Source organism: Symphalangus syndactylus, chromosome 19 (assembly GCF_028878055.3).
Source record: "Symphalangus syndactylus isolate Jambi chromosome 19, NHGRI_mSymSyn1-v2.1_pri, whole genome shotgun sequence".
Classification (NCBI taxonomy): domain Eukaryota; kingdom Metazoa; phylum Chordata; class Mammalia; order Primates; family Hylobatidae; genus Symphalangus; species Symphalangus syndactylus.
Genome location: NC_072434.2, coordinates 71121681 through 71144691, shown reverse-complemented (window position 1 = coordinate 71144691; position 23011 = coordinate 71121681). Strand labels below are relative to the sequence as shown.

The 23011-nt window shown below is 50.2% G+C and overlaps 1 protein-coding gene across 3 annotated transcripts in view; it reads right to left on the bottom strand.

Moving 5' to 3' along the window:
- STUM (stum, mechanosensory transduction mediator homolog) overlaps nucleotides 1–23011 on the bottom strand; it is a 61573-nt gene that overhangs the window by 7548 nt on the left and 31014 nt on the right. Inside the window, exons 2-3 of one of the 3 annotated variants that reach the window (XM_055234341.2) lie at nucleotides 4809–4988; nucleotides 1116–1124 (exon numbers count right to left, since the gene is read on the bottom strand). In XM_055234341.2, coding sequence (XP_055090316.1) covers nucleotides 1116–1124; nucleotides 4809–4988 — 189 coding nt within the window. Of the gene's footprint in view, nucleotides 1–871; nucleotides 1125–4808; nucleotides 4989–23011 lie in introns of those variants that run through there. The other 2 variants (XM_063613973.1, XM_055234340.2) reach the window with 2 other exon arrangements.

Below are 23011 nucleotides of genomic sequence, written 5' to 3'. Positions count from 1 at the left end.
AAATGTATGACGGGCAGGCATTTGGGGTGGGAGCTAAAAGGCTATCGACGTGCTCCTGAACCCACATCTGGAAGCTGCTCACAGACTGGTCTGGTGTGATTTCCCAATGCAGAGCCTTGGGAGCAGGTGCCTGGCAGGCTTCCCTAAGGGTTGGGCATCTGGTATAGGTGGATGGAAGGAGGAAGGAAGGAGGAAGAAAGGAGGAAGATGGCATACAGAGGGGAGCAGCCATCCCTGTGTGCGTCCAACCTGCTGGACGGTTATGGCGGGAAAGGGCGCCTGAAGGCTAAACCTTTAAAACATTGTTGATCTGAGTCCTTTGGGAAAAAGTGAGCTCTGTGGATAGTAAGGAATTGTTACTGTTTTATTTAGGTGTGAAAGGGTATTGTGCTTGTTTTCTTAAGAAGATACCCTTTGGGAGGCCGAGGCGGGCAGATCACTATGTCAGGAGATTGAGACCATCCTGGCTAACATGGTGAAATCCCGTCTTACTAAAAATACAAAAAATTAACTGGGTGTGGTGGCACGCACCTGTAGTCCCAGCTACTCGGGAGCTGAGGCAGGAGAATCGCTTGAACCCAGGAGGTGGAGGCTGCAGTGAGCTGAGATTGCGCCACTGCACTCCAGCCTGGGAGGCACAGCAAGACTCTGTCTCAAAAGAAGAAAAAAAATACCTACTGAAATATTCCCAGCTGCTATTACATGAGCAGAATTTGCTGAGTGGTTATTCCTATTAGCCAGTGAACTTAGTCTGAAGAGGAGCTTTGGTGTATTGAGCTGCTTTTTTCTCTTCATTTAGCAGAGTATTTCTCAATTTTGGGTGCCAATAAACCCATGCTGGGGTAGGGAAGATGTAGCGAATGACAGAGGAAAGGAGGCTGGCCATGAATTGATAGCGGCTGAGGCTGGTGTGGGCATTAGGGCCTCATTTTACTAGGGGCTCTACTTTTGTCTGTGTTTAAGCATTTTCCAAACCAAAAGTTAAAGCTAAACGTAAAAGCCCATTGACCCACTGGGAGAGTGGGTGGGGTGTTTGTGTGCAAGAGTGGGGGTCTCGGGGGAGGGGAGGGCCCCAAGCAGCAGCACGAGGCCCACACGTCCATCCGCAGACTCACCTTGGGAAACTGCAGCAGCACAGAGTGGGAGGCAGCAGGAGGAAGAGGAGAGAGAGAAGAAGAGAAAACATAGCCTGAAAACAGAGCCACAGGGAACGCTTGGCACAGGAAACAAAGCAGATCCATAGTGAGGCCTGGGAGATGGGACAGGGGCCATGCCAGTGGCTTCTCGGACGCCATCCCCAGGCAGGGAGTGCTCAATACTCATGGTGACAGCCACAGTGGCCAGCGGTCTGCCCACCAGGTGTGTGGGTGTGGCTAGGGGCACAGCGAGGGGCTCTCACACTGCCAGGGAGCTCGGTCCACTGCCTCCCCAGCCCTCCATATCCTGGCCATGCCCACACTGCTGCCTTCATTCTTTATTCTTGTCTTCTTTTGAGACAGAATCTCACTCTGTTGCCCAGCTAGAGTATAGTGGTGTGATCACGTCTCACTGCAGCCTCAAACTCCTGGCCTCAAGTGATCCTCCTGCCTCAGTCTTCTAACATGCTGAGATACGGGCATGAGCCACAGCACCCAGCCTTTTTTTTTTTTTCATCCTCAGCTCATGCCTTTCTCCAGATAAATTCCAGATGGACACGAGGAGTGGCAGCTCCTGGACAGCTAGAGCTTTGACTACAGCAATCTAAAGATGCCAATGTGCCCCATCCTGGCCCCACACTGGCTCTGTCTGAGCTACATGCTTAGCCGTTTCTATGGAGAGGAGCCACATATATAAAAACACTTTGGGGAAGACCCAGGCCAGAGGGTGGCAAACAGGTTTTATCTTGCAGACCTCTTGGATCAATTAGTAGTGACTGCCTGAAGCCCTGTGCTGAGAACATGTGAGACTGGTCAGCAGAAAGTGTCTTGATTGATTAGCAATATCTGCCATGGGCATGGCAGTAGAAAGAGCCCACCATAGAGCTACCAAGTATTTACTGACCCATGACCAAGACAGGGTGTTGTTGATTGTTATTTGTTGTTATTCATATAAATCAAGCAACATGCTTGCAACTTCCTGATGTTAACTCCCACTGTCATCTAGATTTCTCTGACTCCCCTCTTAGGAGTTTTTCATGATGGTGTGTTTGCTGATGACACCCCAGACAATGCCATGCGAAAAGCCAAGGTGTATTGTTACAACTGAAAAGTTTCCTCTGTTTTTATAGCAAGGGGCTGGAGTGACACCAGAAAGAAGAGTCCCCTATCCAACTGTCTTCTAGGATAGAAAAGTCCATTGTGATTATTCCCTTCAAAGGAGTCACTCTCAGACACACAAGTTCCATGGTTGCTGGGAGTGATCCCACCTATAGCACCATCTCATGAGTGGCAACTATTCACCCTTTGGGAGTGGGATTAGTTGTGGGGAAAAAATGCAAAGGCTTCCCTTGCTGAGATGGGCGAATGAGTCTGGCAGTCAGGCAGTGGGCAAGAATGAGGTGTGACTGGTTTTTGTATGCAGCCCTCAAGTCTATCCCCCGATATGGTTTGGCTGTGTCCCCACCCAAATCTCATCTTGAATTGTAACTCCCACAATTCCTATGTGTTGTGGGAGGAACCTGGTGGGAGATGATTGTATTATGGGGATGGGTGTTTCCTGCAGTGTTCTTGTGATAGTGAATGAGTCTCACGAGATCTGATGGTTTTAAAAATGGGAGTTTCCTGGCACAAACTCTCTTTGCCTGCTGCCATCCACATAAGAAGTGACTTGTTCCTCCTTGCCTTCCGCCGTGATTGTGAGGCATCCCCAGCCATGTAGAACTGTAAGTGCATTAAGCCTCTTTTTCTTCCCAGTCTTGGGTATGTCTTTATCAGCAGTGTGAAAATGAACTAATACACCCTCCAAAAGCATTCTCAAAAGTCTGATGCAAAGACAGCATCCCTGGAAACAGTGTGCAGACAATCAAAGGGTTGACACTGACCCCCAGTGAAGGCTGCGTGGCAAAGGTGGGGGCTGCGGCTTCTTGCACTTGCTTATCCTGCCAACCAGTTAGCGCCCCACACCAGCCACAGCAGAGGAGATTCTGGCCAAGTCAACAGCCTGGGGCAATGAAAAGTGAGGAAGTGACTGGATCCCCATCTGCACTTCTGGGGCCTCAATGCCTCATCTAGGCATGATGAAGGGAGCTCTTTATCTCTAAGGTTCCAACCTCTTCATTCCTGGGTATTAAGGAGATCAAAGACAAGTGTACCAGAAAGCTCTAGAGATCACATGAGGCATCAACATACATTATTGAGACCTACCCTGTGCCACAGTTATGTTGCCGCTTTAATGCAGAGGTTCCTTACTCAGGTCCCCAGTGCCTGGCCAGATGCTCAGTTTGAGAGAAAATGAGCCAGTAAGAGGGGCTCATCTTGCACAAATTGGGCAGCCTTCAACCTTCCAAGGGCAGAAGCACCTCCCAGCTTCCAGCTGGGAATGGAGTCAGGAGCCTGCAGACCACAGGCTCCTGGGGAAGCAGCAAATTTCCTCTGTGGAATTGGGACCAACTTTTAGGAGTCACCCGAGGGCTGGCAGCACTTCCTTCCTATCGGTCATGCTCTTCACCTCTCCAGTCAAATGAAAGTGGCCCCTGGACATGCCCAGAGGATGAGATTCCATGAAGGAGATGCAAGGGCCTGCCTGCTGGGCTTACCTCACAATATTCCTCTGACAGGGCAGCCCCTGCCCTGAGCACACCCCTCCCAGGGGGAAGGAGCAGCTTCCCTGCCGCTTCCCAGCTCATCCCTCCCTGGGGCAGCTCGCTGCTCAGCCTCTGGTCCAGCCTGGGGTTCCCCTGCTCTGGCTGCCCCTGGTTGCCAGCATCTGCCTGGTTTGCTCTGATTCTGGGAGACCCTGGCAGTGCAGCTGACCCGCTTCCTCCCCTGATCTCTGCTGCTGGAGGAGCCACTTCCGGGCAGCCCATCTGACCACACTCCACTGCATCTCCCTCAGGCTCTGCATCTACCTGCATCTTCTCTGGCCCGGTGGCCTAACTGGTCACTGACCCTGGTCCTGCCATTTGTGTGTGCCCTGGGTTGGATATTCACAGGATCCTGAACTCAGGCTGAGTTGACTATAGATCATTCTACATAATTCTAGGGCCCCTGAACCCTGAGTTTCCCCTTCTGCCTCTGCCACTCTTACCTGGCTCAGCTTACCTCTGACACTGACGATCCCAGCTATGAATGGTTCTGGGGGGTATAGGACACAATGAGGGGCATGGGGTATGGAGTGAAGGCAAAGTGCCTGAGAGGTGAGGTCAATTATTGAGGAACTGTGGCCTCACATGTAGATGGGCGTGGGAAAATACAGGGAACGTGGATGGTGGTATGGGAGACATGCACAGCTGCTTAAAATGGGTGGTGTCTGTTTTAAGATTTTGCTAGGTTATTTTAGAAAGGGTAACCGAGTTGTCTTTGGTAAACTTGATTTTGTAACTTTAAACCCTTTCACAAAACCATTCTGTGTCTGAATCAAGTTTGTATTAAATGATGGAACTCTCCTGCCATCCACTCATAATTCCCTGCAGGTGTTGGGCCAGGCCTGGTGGGGAGGGTCCCCAGTGCCAAGCAGCCCAGGGAGTTGTGAAGAGGGCATGGGCAAGCCCTATCCAGAGCCCGTGCTTAGCAGGCGAGCAGGACCTCGGCCAGACATGAAGGTCTCCCAAGTCCTTCCTGTCCCTGGCCACTCCCCCACCCCCAGGAGGCACAGCACCGACAGCTACTCACTGGCAAGGATGACCATGTCCATGCCCCAGAAGATGCTCATGATCCAGCCCACCATGACGATGGCAGTGAGGATTTGGATGAGGGCTGCTGCAATGTTCAGCCAGAAGACGCAGCACACATGCCTGTCCGGGAGGTCGGTGCGGGCCCCGCACAGCACAGTGAAGGCCGAGACGAATGTCCCTGTGAGAGGCCAGAGGGGACAGCCTTCTGAGGGTGCTGGGAGACAAAGGGGTCTGTGTGCTCATTGCCGGCCTGGGGCCCAACTGTCCACCCTCCAAGAACTCAGGGAAGAACCACCGATGTCTGGCACCCTGTCCTCTGAGTGGCACCCCTGCCCAGACCCTGGCCCACCTCTCATCTCCATACTGGAGAGGTCAGTGGGCCACCTGGAGGAGGTATTGCACGGGGCTGCCAGGGGCCCCATACAGTTTTGGAACCTTTGGGGGAGACAAGGAAGTCACAGGACAAGCAGTCCCTTCTGGGAAGGAGCAATGGGGAAGCCACTTGCAAGGGCAACAGGCAGTTGGAAAAGGCAACTTTATGTGGCAAAGATTCCAAGAGCCAAAGAGTTCTGAGGTGGAAGCTGGTGTGCCTGAGTTAACACAGAAGCAACCTCAGAGGTAAATTCAGGAGAGGGGAAGGGCCAGGAAATGACCACCCGGCACACATGCTGATCGCTAAGGGACAGGGAGCCAAGAGCCTACAGTGTAGTAGTAGTACACTGTGCAGTGTAGAGGGCGCAGACTAGGACGGGTGTCCCAGAGCCCCTCCCTGATGGGGTTCCCCTAGACACCCTGACCTGTAAGGGGAGGGACAGGGAGCCTAAGCTCTATTGAGCATCCACAAAGTGCCAAGCAACGTGGGGGGTGCGGTCACATTCTTCACCTTGTCTAAGACTCAGCCCCTGTGGGGTAACATCACTACCTTTATCGGGTTAGGCCCCTTTCCCACATGGGCTCTGAGCCCCCCTGACAACAACCGTGCAGAGAATTAGCATTCTGTATATCTGTCATAGTTCCCTACAGTGTCGGTAACAAGTTACCCAAACCTCATGGTTAAAAGCCACACAAATTTATTCTTTTATGGTTCTGAAGGTTAGAAAAGTCTGCAATGGGTCCTCAGGGATGAGTCCTTCTGCACGCTCCAGGGGAAAATCCACTTCCTTGTCTTTTCCAGCTTCTAGAGGCCACCTACATTCCTTGGCTTGTGGCCTCTTCCCCCATCATCACCGCCAGCAGCGTAGCACCTTCTCCCTGACCTCTGCTTCTGTCTTTATGTCTTCTCGCTGCCTCCCTGTGGTAAGGACCCTTGTGATAGCATTCAGGACCCACTTGGGTAATCCAGGATGCTCTCCCCATCCATTTAATTTAATCACATCTGCAAAGTGCATTTTACTACATCAAGTAGCATATTCACAGGTTTGGGGATATGGATGTGGACATCTTCAAGGGCCACTGTTTGGCTTACTACACTCTTACACACAGAGAGAGAGATTCAGTGTGATGGTTAATTTTAGGTGTCAACTTGATGGTGCTCCCTAGACGGCTGGTGGAGCACTGTTTCTGAGTGTGTCTGTGAGACTGTGTCCAGAGGGGGCTGACATGTGAGCCAGTGGACCGAGAGAGGAAGACTCGCTCTCAGTGTAGGTGGGCACCATCCAATGGGTCGGGGGCCTAGCAGGAACAAACAGGCAGAGGAAGGGGATTGTCCTCTCTGCTTCCTTTCCTCCTTCCAGAGTGAGACACTTTTTCTTATTCTGCCTTTAGACATCACACTGCAGGTTCTTCAGCTTTTGAACTTTGGAACTTACACCAGCGGCCCCCTGGGGGCCTCTCAGGACTAACTGGGGGCTGCACTGTCAGCTTCCCTTGTTCTGTGGTTTCAGACTTGGACTGTGCCACGCTGCCTGCTTGAGCCAGCTACTAGCTTCTCCAGCTCTGCAGCTCGCAGTCAACCTATCGTGGGACTTCTCCACCTCTGTGATCATGTCAGCCAACTTCCCCTCACAAATCCCCTTCCAGGGCTGGGTGCAGTGGCTCATGCCTATAATCCCAGCACTTTGGGAGGCTGAGGTGGGCGGATCACCTGAGGTTAGGAATTTGAGACCAGTCTGGCCAACATGGTGAAATCCTGTCTCTACTAAAAAATACAAAAATTAGCAGTATGTGGTAGCGGGCACCTGTAATCCCAGCTTCTCAGGAGGCTGAGGCAGGAAAATCGCTTGAACCCAGGAGGCAGAGGTTGCAGCGAGCCAAGATCGTGCCATTGCACTCCAGCCTGGGCAACAAGAGTGAAACTCCGCCTCAAAAGAAAAAAAAAAATCTCCTTCCATATATCCTACTTGTTCTGTCTCTCTGGAGAACCCTGACTAATAACTCTCAGGAACTAAGCATCTTGTCCAAAGTCACAATGACAGGTGGGCATTGAACCCACCAGAGTCACATGCCAACACCACGCCCCTCTGCACTGCCTCTCAGGTGTAGATGGCCTGTTAAAAGCGGGCCCAGACCAGAAAGCAGGGCATTTGGGAAATTGACCAAAAGACTGGTGACCATTGTCACATTCCTCGTTTGATTCTCTCAGTTCCTGCTCTTTGAGGCTGCCTTGTTTTTTATTTTGCCTCCCACTCTGAACTGAGTCCACGTGCTGATTTCTGAAACTGACCGTGCCTTATTTTCCTCCTCCTCATCTTAACCACTGCCACCAACGTGAGGTCCCAGGCTGCATCTCATTGGTTTCTGGCCCTTCCCTGCACAACTCGCTGGCTCCTACAGTTTCCAGGTGTGGCCTTTGCTCTCACCCACACCTTTGTGCTTCAGATCCAAGGCTGAAGCCTGAGTCCACATGCTGATTTCTGAAACTGACCCTGCCTCATTCTCCTCCTCCTCATCGTAACCACTGCCACCGATGTGAGGTCTCAGGCGGCATCTCATTCACCTTCATCCCTCCAGCCCCTTGCACAGTGCCTTGTACAGAGTAGGTGGCCTGTGGGCATTCAAAGAAGTACACCCAACATCAAGTGTCTCCTCCGACCACCTGCCTCATCGCCTGTGGCATTTGTTAAAAATGCGGGGTCTCACCTGAGATCTACGGAATTTCTAAAGGGTGACCCGGCATCTGCATTTCTCAACAAGCTTCCCCCCTGCTCTCCAAGGAATAGGAATGATAAGGCTCACCAAAGTGTGAAAACCACGGATTCAAGATCAGGCAACTCGCTAACTACCCCCACTGTGTTCGTGGCACAGAGCTCCAGAGGCCCTGGGGGAGATCCAGAGAGGCAAAGCTGTTCTACTCTCACCGGATGGACAGCCAGCTAGGGGCACAGAGGGTTGGCTGGAGCCTCCTTTCTGGGGGATGAGGTTGGGGTGCAACTCTCGAGTCTCTGTAGAGACTCATTCAGGAACCTAACTGGACCCCTGCCCTCAAGAACTCACAGTGTACTGGGCAAACTCATCACCCCACCTGACAGAGGAGAAGGAGGCTGAGGGCTCCTGTAAGGGTAAAAGTGATGGAGCTGGGACTTCAGCTCTAGCCTCTTCCTGCTGGGAGGAGAAGGGTGAGGATGGTGCAGAGGGCAGGGTGGTGACAAGGGGAAGGTGATGGGGGTGAAGAGGGAGGACTGACTCCGGCCATTTTTGGAAGGCTTTGAAAGCATGGGTAAGAGTTTGCCCCCAACCTGCAGGAAACGGAGCTCTCGCAGAGAGTTTTGAGTAGGAGAGCAATGCAATGGAAGCAGGGATTTAAGAAAATTAATTTGGGCCGGGCGCGGTGGCTCACGCCTGTAATCCCAGCATTTTGGGAGGCCGAGGCGGGCGGATCAAGAAGTCAGGAGATCGAGACCATCCTGGCTAACACGGTGAAACCCCGTCTCTACTAAAAATATAAAAAATTAGCCGGGCAAGGTGGCGGGCGCCTGTAGTCCCAGCTACGTGGGAGGCTGAGGCAGGAGAATGGCGTGAACCCCGGGGGGCGGAGCCTGCAGTGAGCCGAGATTGCGCCACTGCACTCCAGCCTGGGTGAAAGAGGGAGACTCCGTCTCAAAAAAAAAAAAAAGAAAAGAAAATTAATTTGTCGGCAGGGTGGATTTTTTTTTTTGTTTTTTGAGACGGAGTCTCACTCTGTCCACCAGGCTGGGGTGCAGTGGCGCGATCTCAGCTCACCGCAACCTCCACCTCCCAGGTTCAAGTGATTCTCCTGCTTCAGCCTTCCAAGTAGCTGGGATTACAGGCATGCACCACCATGCCCGGCTAATTTTTGTATTTTTAGTCGAGACGGGGTTTCACCATGTTGGCCAGGCTGGTCTTAAACTTCTAACCTCAAGTGATCCGCTCATCTTGGCCTCCCAAAGTGCTGGGATTACAGGCGCGAGCCACCGCACGCAGGTGGCACGGTGGATTTAAAGTGTCTGAGATGGGAAAGATGAACTGGGATGAGAAGGCTACAGCTGAGGAATGGAGGAGATGTGGGCTCAGGGCTTGGTGGTGGACATAGGAAGATGCAGGGGACTTAGGGACTATTAGGAAGTGTGTGCCACCATCCTTTGCTTCTGCCAGTACATCATGCGTGGGAGACAGAAGATGCACACAAGTGGACACTATTACAAAAGAGAACGCTGCAGAAGTGGAAAGATGGTTGAAGATGAATAAGAATATGTGTGGAAAATGTGAAGTGAAAATAACATAGGTGCCATTTACTGCAAACCTATAGCATGCTAAGCACTGTGCAACCCTCTCTCTACCTACATTACCTCTTATTCTTAAAACCACTGGAGGTAGTTATTATTATCCCCATTTTACAGATACAGAAACTGAGGCTCAGATAGGCTAAACAACCTGCCCTCACAGCAGAACCCAGACTTAAAGTCAGTCTGTCTAGTTTAGAAGGCTGAGTTCTTTTCAGTCTAGGGTGTGGCATCCTTACATTAAAAAATAAGGAAAAAGGCCGGGCGTGGTGGCTTAAGCCTGTAATTCCAGCACCCTTGGGAGGCCAAGGCAGGCAGATCACCTGAGGTCAGGAGTTCAAGACCAGCCTGGCCAGCATGATGAAACCCTGTCTCTACCAAAAATACAAAAATTAGCTGGGTGTGGTGGTGCACGCCTGTAGTCCCAGCTACTCAGGAGGCTGAGGCAGAAGAATCGCTTGAAGCCGGGAGGCGGAGGTTGCAGTAAGCCAAGAATGCTCCACTACACTCCAGCCTGGGTGACAGAGTGACACTCCATCTCAAAACAAACAAAAAATTAATAATAATAAGGAAAGAACCTTCACGCTTAATGGTTTTCAAATATCCTTGAACCCACTCCTTCCCGTCCCTGTGTCCTTTATGGAAGGCCTGAATTGGATGGTGTTGTGATCTCTGGGCTGCAGTGTCCTGACTTGGTGGGAGCTGAGACCCAGTGACCCTCTTTGTGGCTGTGGCCTAACCTCACTCTTTCAGCCTAGGAAATGGGAACAGCGCTCCGTGTTCTTTCATGTTTTTATTAGGCTGAACCATATGAAATTGGCACTTCTGCAGGTCAAGAACAGCTGAATAATAAAAGCCTAATGTGTATATGAAAGTTTTGAGCATAAGGAAATTTTGTCCTTGAACTCAGAGATTCTTAGAGTCAGAAGGTCGTCAAGCCCATCTCTTGCCAAAAGATGAAATCTCAGTGGAATTGCCAAAGTGATTAGAGGCCAGTGGGCTGAGTACCTGCCTGTTCTCAGTGGAGCGGGGAAAGCCTGGTGAGCCCAGTGCTCTGCAGATGAGCAGGGCTGTGCGCACTGAATGATCCATAGCAAAGGCTTTGGCTTATATGTTAGGAAAAGCTGGGCTGGCCCACACTTTATTTAAAGGAGGAGACAACCTTAGCATGTGTGTGGTGTCGGAGGGATTTTTGGTCTCTGCTCCTTCTTTTACTCATGTTGACACACTCATGATAACTCTAAGTCATGTAAAACTATAACCTTATACACATACTGACTTCTACCGTGTGCACGCATATTGTCCAGTTGTGTGAACTCAGATATCACTAATAAGGAAACTGTGACAACAGGTCCCTTTTGCTGTATAAGGTACCACACGCCATAAAAGGTGGCAATTAAGTGAATGGATTTATAATATAAAAACTGTTTTAATCTCTTCAGCAGTAAATTTAAAAAATGGTTTTAGCACATTTTCCTATGAAGGGGTGTTAATTGTTTTAAATGAGTCTTACCAGTTAAATAAAACGCTCTACCCAACAGCAATGTGTTGCTTCTAATTTATTCCATTGAGCGCCAGCCATATGCCAATGCTGAGTCCTGGGAATGGGAGCCCAGACAGGTGATGGGAACTTGCCACCCCCACCCGGGAGCTCCCACTCTGGCAAGGACACTGGGTCACACCAGGAACAGTGACAAATTCTGTTTGGCCATAGCAGGAAAGACTTCACAGGAGAGCAGGCGATGGAGCAGGGAGCTGGGAAGCTGATGGGGACTCATGGAGGGAAGGAGGAGGGGAAGAGCATCTGCAGACAGGCCGTCCTGGCCATCCAGAGCTAAGCGATGCACAGTCCGGAGCTCAGTGGTACATAGACTGGACTCAGAGGAGGGAAGAGCATCTGGAGACAGGCTGGCCTGGCCGTTCACACGGAGATTAAAATGCCCACCGATTGAAGAGAGCTGAGTCAGAGACAAGGACTCTAGAGGTGTCAATTTCAAGTAGTGGTTGGAAGTGAATGAGGTCACCCCAGGAGGGCATGGAATTCAAGGAAAGACCCTGGGGGACACCAAGATTTTAGTGGTGAGCAAAAAGGGAAAAGAAGACCACAAAGGGGACAGGGGAGGTCCAATCAGAGTGGCTAAGAGAGGGCATCCCAGAAACGGGAGAACTGTCTGGAGGAAGAGGTGCTGGGGCAGGTCACTTGCTTCAGCAAGGTTCAGTGAGAGGGGCCACGTGCAATCACAGACTCGCTTAGGCCAAGAGTGGCTCCACAGGGAGTCGGGAGAATGGCAGGGCTCAGAGCAGGAGGTCAGGGGGCCTGGAGAGAACGGAGGTGTGGATTACAGGGCGTGGGTGAGGACCACTTTTCCTTAAGTGGGAGAAATTTAAGCTCGTTTATCTGCTGAGGAGAAGCTGCCGGGAGGGGGCAGGGGACAGTGTGAAGACATAACCAGGTAGGGGATAAGTGGACATCAAGGTTCTCCGTAAAATGAGAAGGGGATGATCGGGGGAGGGGATCCAAAGCAAAGTTTTCCGAAGCAGTGTGTGCATCAAACGTCTCAAACAGAGGTTCATATGCAGATTCTAAGGCCCCACCTCTAGACTGCCACAGGCACAGGGATGGATCTAGGAACTGCTTGTTTAAGAAAAAAATATACATTCCTCCAGCTGATACCAGTCCTCGCTTGGATGGGTGGAGGAATTAGCCTGGCAGATACAGAACGAGAAAATCACACAACCTCATCAGAAATGAGTCCACGATTCTGGCCTTTCACTCTGTCCAGCAGCTTCCCCCACATGACTCAGGGCTGGAGCGGGGAGACAGTCCTCTGCAGCGGGGACAGGGAGGCTGAGGCTGGCCCTGGGCATGCTGTTCCTGGAGGTCCCAGCTAACACTAACTGGCACCAGGGAAAATGATGGTAATGGACTGTATTGTCAACCACCAAAATCAATGTGTTGTAAGATACCTGGGACTTAGGCACAGACATGTGATTTGCACGTCCTACCATGATCCCGGGAAGAAAGGCAGGCAGTAGAGGCCTGGGGAAGTCCTCCCACGGAGAGTTGCAGCAAAAACACAAGCAGAGCCGAGCTTTGCAAGCACAGCCCCCCTGGCTGCCATCACTGTGGTCTCTGTACTTGCTGCTTCCCCAGGGAGCTCCAGGCTCAGGCTCCGAGACAAGGCAGTGGGGAGGGAAAAGGGCCCCTCCACTTCTGTCCTGGAAGCCCCAAAGAGATTCTCTGGGCTTGTCCTCAGGGGAGAGTTCCTGGAGCTTGATTGTCAGGAGAAGCAGCCAGGAGTGGGCTGGTACAGCCTCCCATCAGGAGGGGGGTGGTTCTGCTCCCACGAGATAGAGCCTGGGAGCTGGAAGTGTCCTTTGAGTTCTCACCCGGTTCAGCTTTTCGCATGACTCACGTGGGAGCTTTGGGAGGTGCTGGGTTTGGAGAGGGGATCTTAAAGCCTCTGGGAACTCAGTGGGAGAAGGGCAGAGCTGTCTTCCGAAGCAGCTTCTGCAGAGTAAAAACTGCCCCCAGGACCTAGGCCAGCAAGTTGTTTGATCCCAGATGTCACCTCCGGCTGGCTCTGCAGTCATTATGATGTGCTGCTCCTCAGTGGCTGTGATTTACACCCGGACACTCTCCCTCACTCCTCTGGAGGAGTTGGTTGAGCAAGGCCTTTTTTCAAGGCCTTACCCTGAATGTGAGCTTTGGGGGTCAGGAAGGAAATGTACAGCTGATTTTGAAAGCCACAGACACAGGTTCTTCACACCCTAAGAAACAGGACCCATTGCCAAAGGCTGCCTAGTTCAAGGCCAGAATAAGCTAAATGGGAGATTATGTTCAGGGTCAAAATCAGAGATTGCTAAAAATACACCTTCCTGTGCCCCACCACCCTAAGATTCTGATTCAGGAGGTCTAGTCATCATCTTTGCCTCGTTGTGCAATTATTTCAACCAGAAAGAAAAGGAAAGGAAAGAGAACTGACTACAAGTTCACAAATACTTCTGGACAAGTCCCAGGGACACAGAATCAGTGTAGCCTTGAATGTGAACGGGGCCTATATGGCTGTGGCCTGAGTAAACCAGAGGAGGCTGCAGAAAGCAAGGCCGGGGTCCTGGGCCACTCAGATGCTCTTCATGGCAACTCTTTTGGGTTCTGTTTTCTCAAGAAATGGAGCAGAAGATTTGGGATATCATGTGCTCATATGTGCTGAGGGAAGGCAGTGGCATCCTTTCAGCTCGGCCACTCCAGAACAGAGCACAAGAAGGCCACACTAGGTGGAAGAGGAAGGTGTCAACCAAAGGGCATATTAGCGCAGGGCTTGAGGCTGAGCAGGTCTGCGGAGCGGCTGTGTCTTCCCCTGGAACTGCACTGAGTCATTCCCCCAGAAAGTGTTTTATAGACCCAGCACTGTGTGCAGCCTCATGTCCTGGCCAGCAAGGAATTTGCAAGGAGGACTCAGAACATAAAACCGATCTACAATAGTGCAGAGTAAAACATGAATAGTTCTAGCATCCTCATCATCCTGAACATCCACACACTTTTGCAGAATGAATCTGCCAGTGCCCTTGATGCCTCTATCCTGGAGCAGCAAAGGGTCTGTGAGTGGCTTTCAACATTAGAGAAAGCACAGATACCCTAGTGAGGTCACACTGCCCATTGGAAAGCTGAACTTGCCAGCGTTTCACTGTGATCCCATCATTTCGGTGCAGTAACTACAGGGTCTTTCCTGCTATCGGCAGTTCCCAGTGGCCAATAACCCACCTTTGATCAACTAGAGATGGGAGAGTTAATTTATTATGGCTTAAATCTTTCCATGCATGGGGTTTCATGGAAGAGAATGAGGAAGAGTGGACAGGTGGCCTTCTGTCTCCCAGCAGATAGAAGGTGTATGGCATCTTGAACCATTTCCCCCTTAGCCTCAGCTGCTCCCCCACATCCAGAGGCCCTCTGTTCTCTCCCCAGTCAGAAAGTGCCAGCTTGGGACAAACCCTCTTCATTCCTCCCAGGGTCTCGGGTAAATGCTCAGGGCTCTTGGGCAAATGTGTTGGGATTGTGAGGATTGAGGGGGTCAGGGGAACACAGTGGGGTGCGAGTCTTCAGGCAGACAAGGGGTGTGCAGGTGAGACCCTGGTAAGTCACAGTCTTCAGGTGTATTGCAGCATCAGGTGGGCTGCAGCTGTTAGTGTGTGCCTTTGATTTTCCAACTGGCATAAAGGAAAGAAGACAGGAGCCTTCTTGGATGCCACACATCCATCTGGTGTCCCTCCTTCCGAGGACAGAAGGAAAATGAGACCAGCTCCCTCCTCCATCCCCCTCAGTCTCCTGACCATGACATGAGTTTTCATCCTGCTGGGGGTGAGGGCGACTGGAGCTAATAATTAATTTTAGTGGCGCCGGGCGTGCATCAGCTTCCCTGTGCTTATTAGCAAACCTCCTCTGCCCTCTGCCTGCCCCCTCCTAGACCTCTGATGTGCTCCCAGCCTGGGCACTCTGTGGCAGGGCTGGGGAACTGTGCTACAGAACTGGACACCATAGGTCTCTTCAGGGGTCTTCCCAGGATGTTAAGCTGGAGCAGAAGTTTAACCACATGGAATTTCTCAGTTCCCTAACTGCAAGCCTGCCATGACAGAGTCTAGGCTTCAGTGCTAGAGGGTGAACTGAGGAGACGGGGATGGGACGGGGAAGGGTGGTTGTGTAATGGCCAGGGCAGGGGAGCCCAGGACAATGCAGTGGCCCTTGAGGGCTTAGCCTCGCCCTTCCTACCTTCCAGCAGGTCGGTGTTAAGGGTGGCCAGTCTGGTGGAAAGATGGGTGAGGGCAGCGGTGGCGACATTTGTTATAGGAGACAACACGGCTACCATCTCCTTGGAATTTGCAACAAGATGACATTTCCATGGATGGGTAGACACGGAGATTAAAAACAGAGAGGGGTTCTGCCCAAGGCTGCAGCAGCCGCCAGAGAGCCTGTCTGAGATCAAAGGCGGTGAGAGCCTACAACAGGATGAGACCCAAAAGGAGCTCTTGTGGGGATGCTGCAGCAACTGAGAACAGGAATCCCTGAGCTGACCCTTTGCCATAACGGTCACTAATCCACAGGCCCTAGGCTAAGACATGAGACATGCAGGCTAACGCCCGGACCTCATCTGATTGCCCAAATAACAAATAACATGGATGTTGTGCCCACCATGTGCTCAGCATGGAGCTTGTTAAAGCTGAGGCACTCTCTCCTTACCAAACGCAAGCCTGGGAACAAGACTGCCCCGGGCGTTCGGCAGCCCAGCGTGCATGAGCTCACGTGTGCCAGGCACCAGTGGGAGCTCATAGCCAGGCGTGGGTGACCCCTGGGAGTGCTGGGAAGAGCTGTCCCCAGGTCCCCTGAACTGTGGCTACACACACTGGGCATATGGGAGAACAGTGCACTCTGAACCCTTAAGTCCTTGAGCTCTCAGAAGCAAAAGCCTCAGTGGGCCTCTGACATAGCGGGTAATAGCAGAACATCTCCAGTCACTAGGCCTGAAGACTGCATTCCATTGAGCAAAGGTTTGATGAGGTCATGGAGTTGGAGTCTCCATGATGGAATTGATGCCCTTATGGAGGGATAAAGAAATCCAAGCTCTTTCTCTCTCTCCCTCCCCACCATGTGAGAAAATCAGGAAGAGGTCCCTTCCCAGAACCCAACCACACTGGTGTACTGGTCCCAGATTTCCCAGCTTCCAAAACTGTAAGAAATAAATGTCTGGTATTTAAGCTACCCTGTCTATGGTATTCTTGTTATAGCAGCCTGAACTAAGTCATGTCCCCTCCTTAAAATCATACCCAATTCATTTCATTCATTCATTTTTCCATGTATTCAGCTGGCACTTATGAAGTACCTGCTGAGTGCTTCAGTGTCCTGGACCTCAAGAATCCTACGGGGCAGTGAGAGAGGCAAATAACCCACAGAATGCAATGCTGTGTGGTCAGTCCTCTGAATGGGGACTGAGGCGGGGCAGGCAGGATAACACTGTGAATACAAAGGTGGGCTCTGGCGCCAGAATGCCAGGGTCCGAATCCCAACTGCAACACAGATAAGCTGTGCAACCTTGACAAATGACGGCACTTCTCTAGACCTCATCCCCAGATAACAGCACTTCTCGTTTCCCCATCTATGAAACGCACAATGATAGTAGACAAGGGTAAACGTGAGGATTAAATTAATGCATGTAAAGTACTTAGAACACAGCACAAAACCAATAAGGCCTAGCTGGGGCATGAGGAGGGCCCCACATCGAGTAGGAAGGAGGATGACGGGGACTGTCCTCTGAGGAGGCAGTGCTGGAGCAGAATCTTGGCAGATAGGAATTATTAATTATGACTAGGAAAACAAAATTGAAGATCTCAGTGAATCCTGCTCTCGCATTGACTTGTGGCCAATGGCACTATTCTTCACTCCACCTTTTAAAAAAATTATTATCATTGTTAAGTTCACCATGTCAGCCTCATGAAGCCTGAGGCTAGGCACTCATCCCTATGCTGCAGTGTGATGCAGCCGGTGAAAATTATAATTGCGATGACTACACAGCAAGATGGGCAAGTGCTTCGAGTGAGGTTACACAAATAGAAAGTATATTGTGTGGGGGACTATTTTAAAATATTTATTTATGTGGACAAAGACTGGAGTGTATTAAGCAAAATATTGTAAAAATGGTTTTGCCATGGCTTTTCTCTTTTTTCAAAAACAAATTCTCATTTTGGTTAAAACAAAGTTTTAGGCAACTTGTTGAGATCTAACTCTTCAAGGATGACTATCAGTTAGCTCCTCGCTAGCTGCAGAGAAGGCAATGGAGTGGTTGAGTAAACTAGGGGACAGATGCACACAGACATCTAACACAAAAAATTAAATGATGCCATGGGACTCTGCAAGGCTGTGACAGAAGCCCCTGAATTTCCAGGAACACCCCTGGAATGCAGCTCCCAATCCTATGTTGTTGTTCCCAGTTAACCAGGCAGAGTGGGGCTCTCAGCCAGATGGCAGGCTTGGGCTCACCTGCTGGAGATGAGATGAGAGGCCAGACTCTGAGGCTTATGGGTTGGAAGCCAGGAAAGGACTCCAGTCCCAAGAGACCTTCAGGAGCCACTGTAGACTCAGGCGGTCACAACACAACAACAGTGGAAAAGGAGGTGGTTTGACTGAGCTGGCACCCAGCCTCTCGGAGGACCAGGAAAGGAGGAGAGGAGGTTGAAGGAGCCCTGTGTGGGGCTTGTGCTCAGGTGCACCCTGTCAGCTGGTGATTCCCCACAGGCCTGGCAGACACACTTGCTCCTTCCTGGAACTGTGCCCTGCTGGGTGGCCCATGTATGTGCCCTAGTGCTAGGGACAACTTCCTACCTGGGGCACATGGAATCAGTTCAAGATGGCTTTCTCCATGGGGAGGTGATGTTGCTGCTCATGCCATGGGGACGTACCACACTTGCAGGAAGGAGTTATCCCTTGTGGTCTTTAATTTGGAAGTAACCAACTCAAACGGGCTTAAATCACAAAGGGATCTATTGACACCTATAATCACAGCACTTTGGGAGGCTGAGGCAGGCGGATCATCTTAAGTCAGGAGTTCAAGACCAGCCTGGCCAACATGGTAAAACCCCATCTCTACTAAAAATACAAAAATTAGCCAGGCATGGAGGTGCATGACTGTAATCCCAGCTACTTGGGAGGCTGAGGCAGGAGAATTGCTTGAACATGGGAGGTGGAGGTTGCAGTGAGCTGAGATCGTGCCACTGCACACAGGGCTAGATGACAGCAAGACTCTGTCTCAAAAAAACAAAAACAAAGGGAAATTGGTTCACAAACTGGAAAACAAAACAAAACTAGAAGGGCACTGTGGGGTCATGTTAGGAAGATGGGATCTAGGGCCAGACTGCTGAGTGTTATTCATGACTTTACCATTTACTGGTTGAGTGAAATTGGGCAAGTTATTCTACCTCTGGAGGTCTATCTCCTCATCAAACCTTTTCAGCCCAATTTCCTCATCTGTAAGTTGTGGGTTATACTAGTATCCATATCCAGGGTTTCGTATGAGGCTTCATAGAGATTATGCATTTAAAATGCCTAGAACATATTAAGTGCCTAATATCTGTTTGCTATTTTTATTGTTAACAGGAATTCAGGGTTGGTTTGATTCCTTGGCTCAATGATTCATCAGGAACCCAATGTCTTCCATCTCTCTGCTCTGTCTTCCATGGTGTGAGTTTCATCACAAGGCCAACTTCTCTCATGGTGACAAAATTATTGTAGCAGTTCCAGGTTCACATCCATATACCACATCTCCAGAGGAGACAGAACATTTCTGTCTCAGCATTCCAAGTAGGAGTCCTGAGATTTACTGAGATAAGACTGGTTAGTTCACTTGTCCACTCTTGAATCAATGATTTGGCAGGCGAAATACAGTCAGCTTCCCCTACAAAGCCCAGGTAGCATAAAGGAGACATGAACACCTGAGTGAAAATCTGGATTTTTATTGGGAAGTAGGAAGAGGGTAAAATGATGCTGGGTAAGTGATCAGTAATATTCACTAATGGGATAACTGCATTATTAAATCAAGCATAGAAATGATCAATTGAACCATCTTTTTCCAAATGGGGGTGTGGTGGCTTTAAAACAAGTCACCCAGGCTGGGCGTGGTGGCTCACGCCTGTAATCTCAGCACTTTGGGAGGCTGAGGTGGGTGGATCATGAGGTCAGGAGTTCCAGACCAGCCTGGCCAAATGGTGAAACCCTGTCTCTACTAAAAATATAAAAATTAGCCTGGTATAATGGCAGGTGCCTGTAATTCCAGCTACTTGGGAGGCTGAGGCAGCAGAATTGCTTGAACCTGGGAGGCAGAGGTTGCAGTGAGCTGAGACTGCACCATTGCACTCCAGCCTGGGTGACAGAGCAAGACTACGTCTCAAAAAACAAAAACAAAAACAAAAAAACATGGCACCCAATTCTTTGACACTCTTTCATCAAGAGATGGGCTCATATACTTTTCTCTTAAAACTGAACTCTCTAAGAACCAGCTGCATATAACAGAAGTGGCACTGTGCCAGTTTCCTGGCTCAAGCCTTAACAAACTGCTGGATTTCACTTCCTGCATCTTCAGCTGCATACTCTTGAACCTAGCCACCATGCTGTAAAAAAGTCCACGCTATTTCATGTGAGAAACTCCAGGGAGAAACCTCGTGTAGATGGTCCATGCAACAGCTCAGGTGAGGTTCCAGCTGATGGCCAGTTTCAGCTACCAGACATGTGAGTAAAGATGCCTCCAGATTATTCCAGTCCCCAACCATCGAGTCACCCTGGTTTTGAGTCTTGCTAGCTAAGGCCCCACACAACATGGAGCACAGACAAGATATCCCAAATGTGTCCTGTCTAAATTCCTACCCACAGAAGTGATGAGCATAATACTATGGTTTTTTTTTTTCACACCATTAAATTTTGAGACTGTTTTCTATACAACAATAGATAGTTAGAACAAGAGTGTCACTGGGCAACATGTCAATGGAGGGGGAAGAAGAGTAGAAGGAGTGGGCGAGGATGTTTGGTTTTTACAGCAATCATTTAGCATCTAGAATCCTAAAGGCATGTACTGTTTGGCTCTTGGGCAGAGGGGCAATTACTCCCATCCCCCCTCCCAGAGCCCTGCCCCACCAAGCCAGGACAACTGACAAGAGTCAGAGAGTCTGTTAGGATAACACTGCACTGCAGCCTTGCTATAGGAAGTATGTAAGATTATCAAAAGATAGCCAGTGACAGAGAGGAGGACTCTAGTGGACACAGAGCTGTGAGGAAAGAGAAAAAGGAAGAGGCCAGTGAGGAGGAGCTCCCTGAGGACCTTTCTAGGTGGACAGGAATGGACTAATAAGGCACTGAGGAGGAAAAACAGAATTGCTTTATGCTGTCCTGTAGGATAGACATGTGTGCTTGCTTGTCTAGCAAAAAGTACCTTCCCAGCCTTCCAACTGGCAAAGGTAAAACCATTATCATTATAATCAATCTGTAATGCACTGAGCACTCATTAGAAGCTAGAATTTTACCATATTTCCTCACTTGATTTCTACAACAATCCCAAGTCTTTATTCTCTTTTAACAGACAAGAACAGGCCTAGAATGAATGGTACATTAACCAACAGCAGCAGATTTCAGAAATGGCCCCAGTTCTCCACTTCCTGTATCCATAGCCTTTGCAATGTGACTTTGCTGCTCCTCCCATTAAGAAGCAGAATCTGTTTCCCCATCCTTTGAATCCAGGCTGGCCCTGGGACTTTCCTTGGCCAATATAATGCAGGGGAAGTGGCACTGTGCCACTCCTGAGCTGAGGCCACACTCATAGAGCTCTGCACTGTCACCACATGGACAAGCCCTGGCTAGCCTGTCGGAGGATGAGACACCACATGCAGATGGCCGCAGCCATCTAGCCATCCCAGCTAAGAATAACCAAGCCCAGCTTGACCAAAGAAATGCCCTCCTGAACCCAGCCCACAGAATTGTGAACTCCATAAGCACTATTGTTTTAAGCCACTAAGTTTTAGGGAGGTTTGTCATGCAGCAAAAGCTAACTGAGACAGCCAGTGCCTGTTTTCACAAACTTGTTGGTTACCAGGAAAGGAGAGGGAGAGGCCTGAGGTCTGTGGCCCCTCAGCTCCATCAGAGAACAAGAGGGAAAGTGGGTACTGGGGCTTCAGGAGACAGCCTACCCTGAGACTGTGGAAAACCTTTTCAGGACTTTGAGAGCCAAACAAAAGTGGCCTGGCTTCCTGTGCACTGGCTTTCAGATGAGATTGACTTTAGGGTGACCCTTCAGGATCCACATACTGATGTCTTTTTTTTCTTTTTTTTTTTTTTTTTTTGAGATGGCATGTTGCTCTTGTTGCTCAGGCTGGAGTGCAATGGTGTGACCTCGGCTCACTGCAACCTCCACCTCCCAGGTTCAAGTGATTCTCCTGCTTCAGCCTCCCCAGTAGCTGGGATTACAGGCACCTGCCACCACGCCCAGCTAATTTTTTGTACTTTTTAGTAGAGATGGGGTCTTACCATGTTGGCCAGGCTGGTCTTGAACTCCTGACCTCAGGTGATCCACCTGCCTCAGCCTCCCAAAGTGCTGGGAATACAGGCATGAGCCACTGCGCCCAGCCCATACTAGTGTCTTAAAAGAGCAAAGAGCCAAATGGATTTGAGAAACCTACTTTTTAAAAGAAAACTGATTTCAGGAAAGAATCAAGGATTAAAACCAGTCATCCCAATGGTGAAGGATGGCACTGACCTTTCCCGGGGCAGGGACTGGCACAGCAGCAGCAGCGTCTGCCTCCGTATCAGTGGAGCTGTGGTCAGGATCCCTGGGACCAGGGCTTCCAGGAGGAGGCTGGGGACAGCTCTGGTAGCAGCATGGCTGCAGGGTGACTAAGTGAGGGAGAGCTGGAAGGGGAGGGCCAGATGTGTGAATGAGGGGCAGGGCAGAAGGCTGCAGTTAGAAATGGAAGAAAGGAAGATTTTAGTCAAATCTCAGATAAACTGCAGCAGCTGCAGAGAGGACTTATCTTATAACACTCCACAGTGGATGGGTGCAGGAAGTCCCTGAAATGGGTCCCCCTGAAGGATGAGAGCATCTCAGTGACACAAGCCGGCTAGGCCAGGCCTGGCTCAGGATGAAATCCACTAAGAGGATGGCAGTCCTTCACCACTGGCTCCTCCCTGACGTGCCCATCTTCCCATCCACTGACTCTTCTCAGCTCATTTTGCTGGTTTCCAGTTCTTCTCCCCACCCACTACCTGGCTGTCCATCCTCCCCTACCATCATCTCTGTGTGTACTCCTGCCCACTGCACTGCAGCCTGGGCAACAGAGTGAGACTCCCTCTCAAAAAAAATTAATAAATAAGAGGAAGAGAGAGCTAAGCTCATACACTCTTGCCCTCTCACCATGTGATGCTCTCTGCCATGTAATGATGCAGCAAGAAGGCCCTCGCCAGATGCTGGCACTATACTCTTGGACTTTTCAGCCTCCAGAACTGTGAGCTAAATAAACTTAGTTCTGTTATAAATTACCGAGTCTGTGGTATTCTGTTATAGCAACAGAAAATGGACTAAGACACCAACAAACCAACTGTCTGTGCATCCATTCAATATTCATTGCCCAGTGAGTAGGAAGACTGCTAGCTGTCCCCCAAATCCCTTCCCTTTGACTCCTGGGCATTTAGCCACTCATCTAGAGTCTACATGTCCCAGCCTCCTCTGCAACCAAGAGAGGCCATGAGACTAAGTTTGGGACAATGAGCTATGAGCAAAAGTGATACATGTGTGAAACTTCTGGGTCATCTCCAAACTAAATCCAGCTGCTTTCCCCAGACTTTGCTCTTTTCCTTTCCTATGGGCTGGAAAGAAGACATGGCGGTAACCCAACTTCAACCATGGGAACGAGGGCCACACCTGGACCTTGGCAGAAGACTATTCACTAAGATGATTCCAATGAATGGCCTCATAGAAGAGAGCTGCCCTGCCAGCCT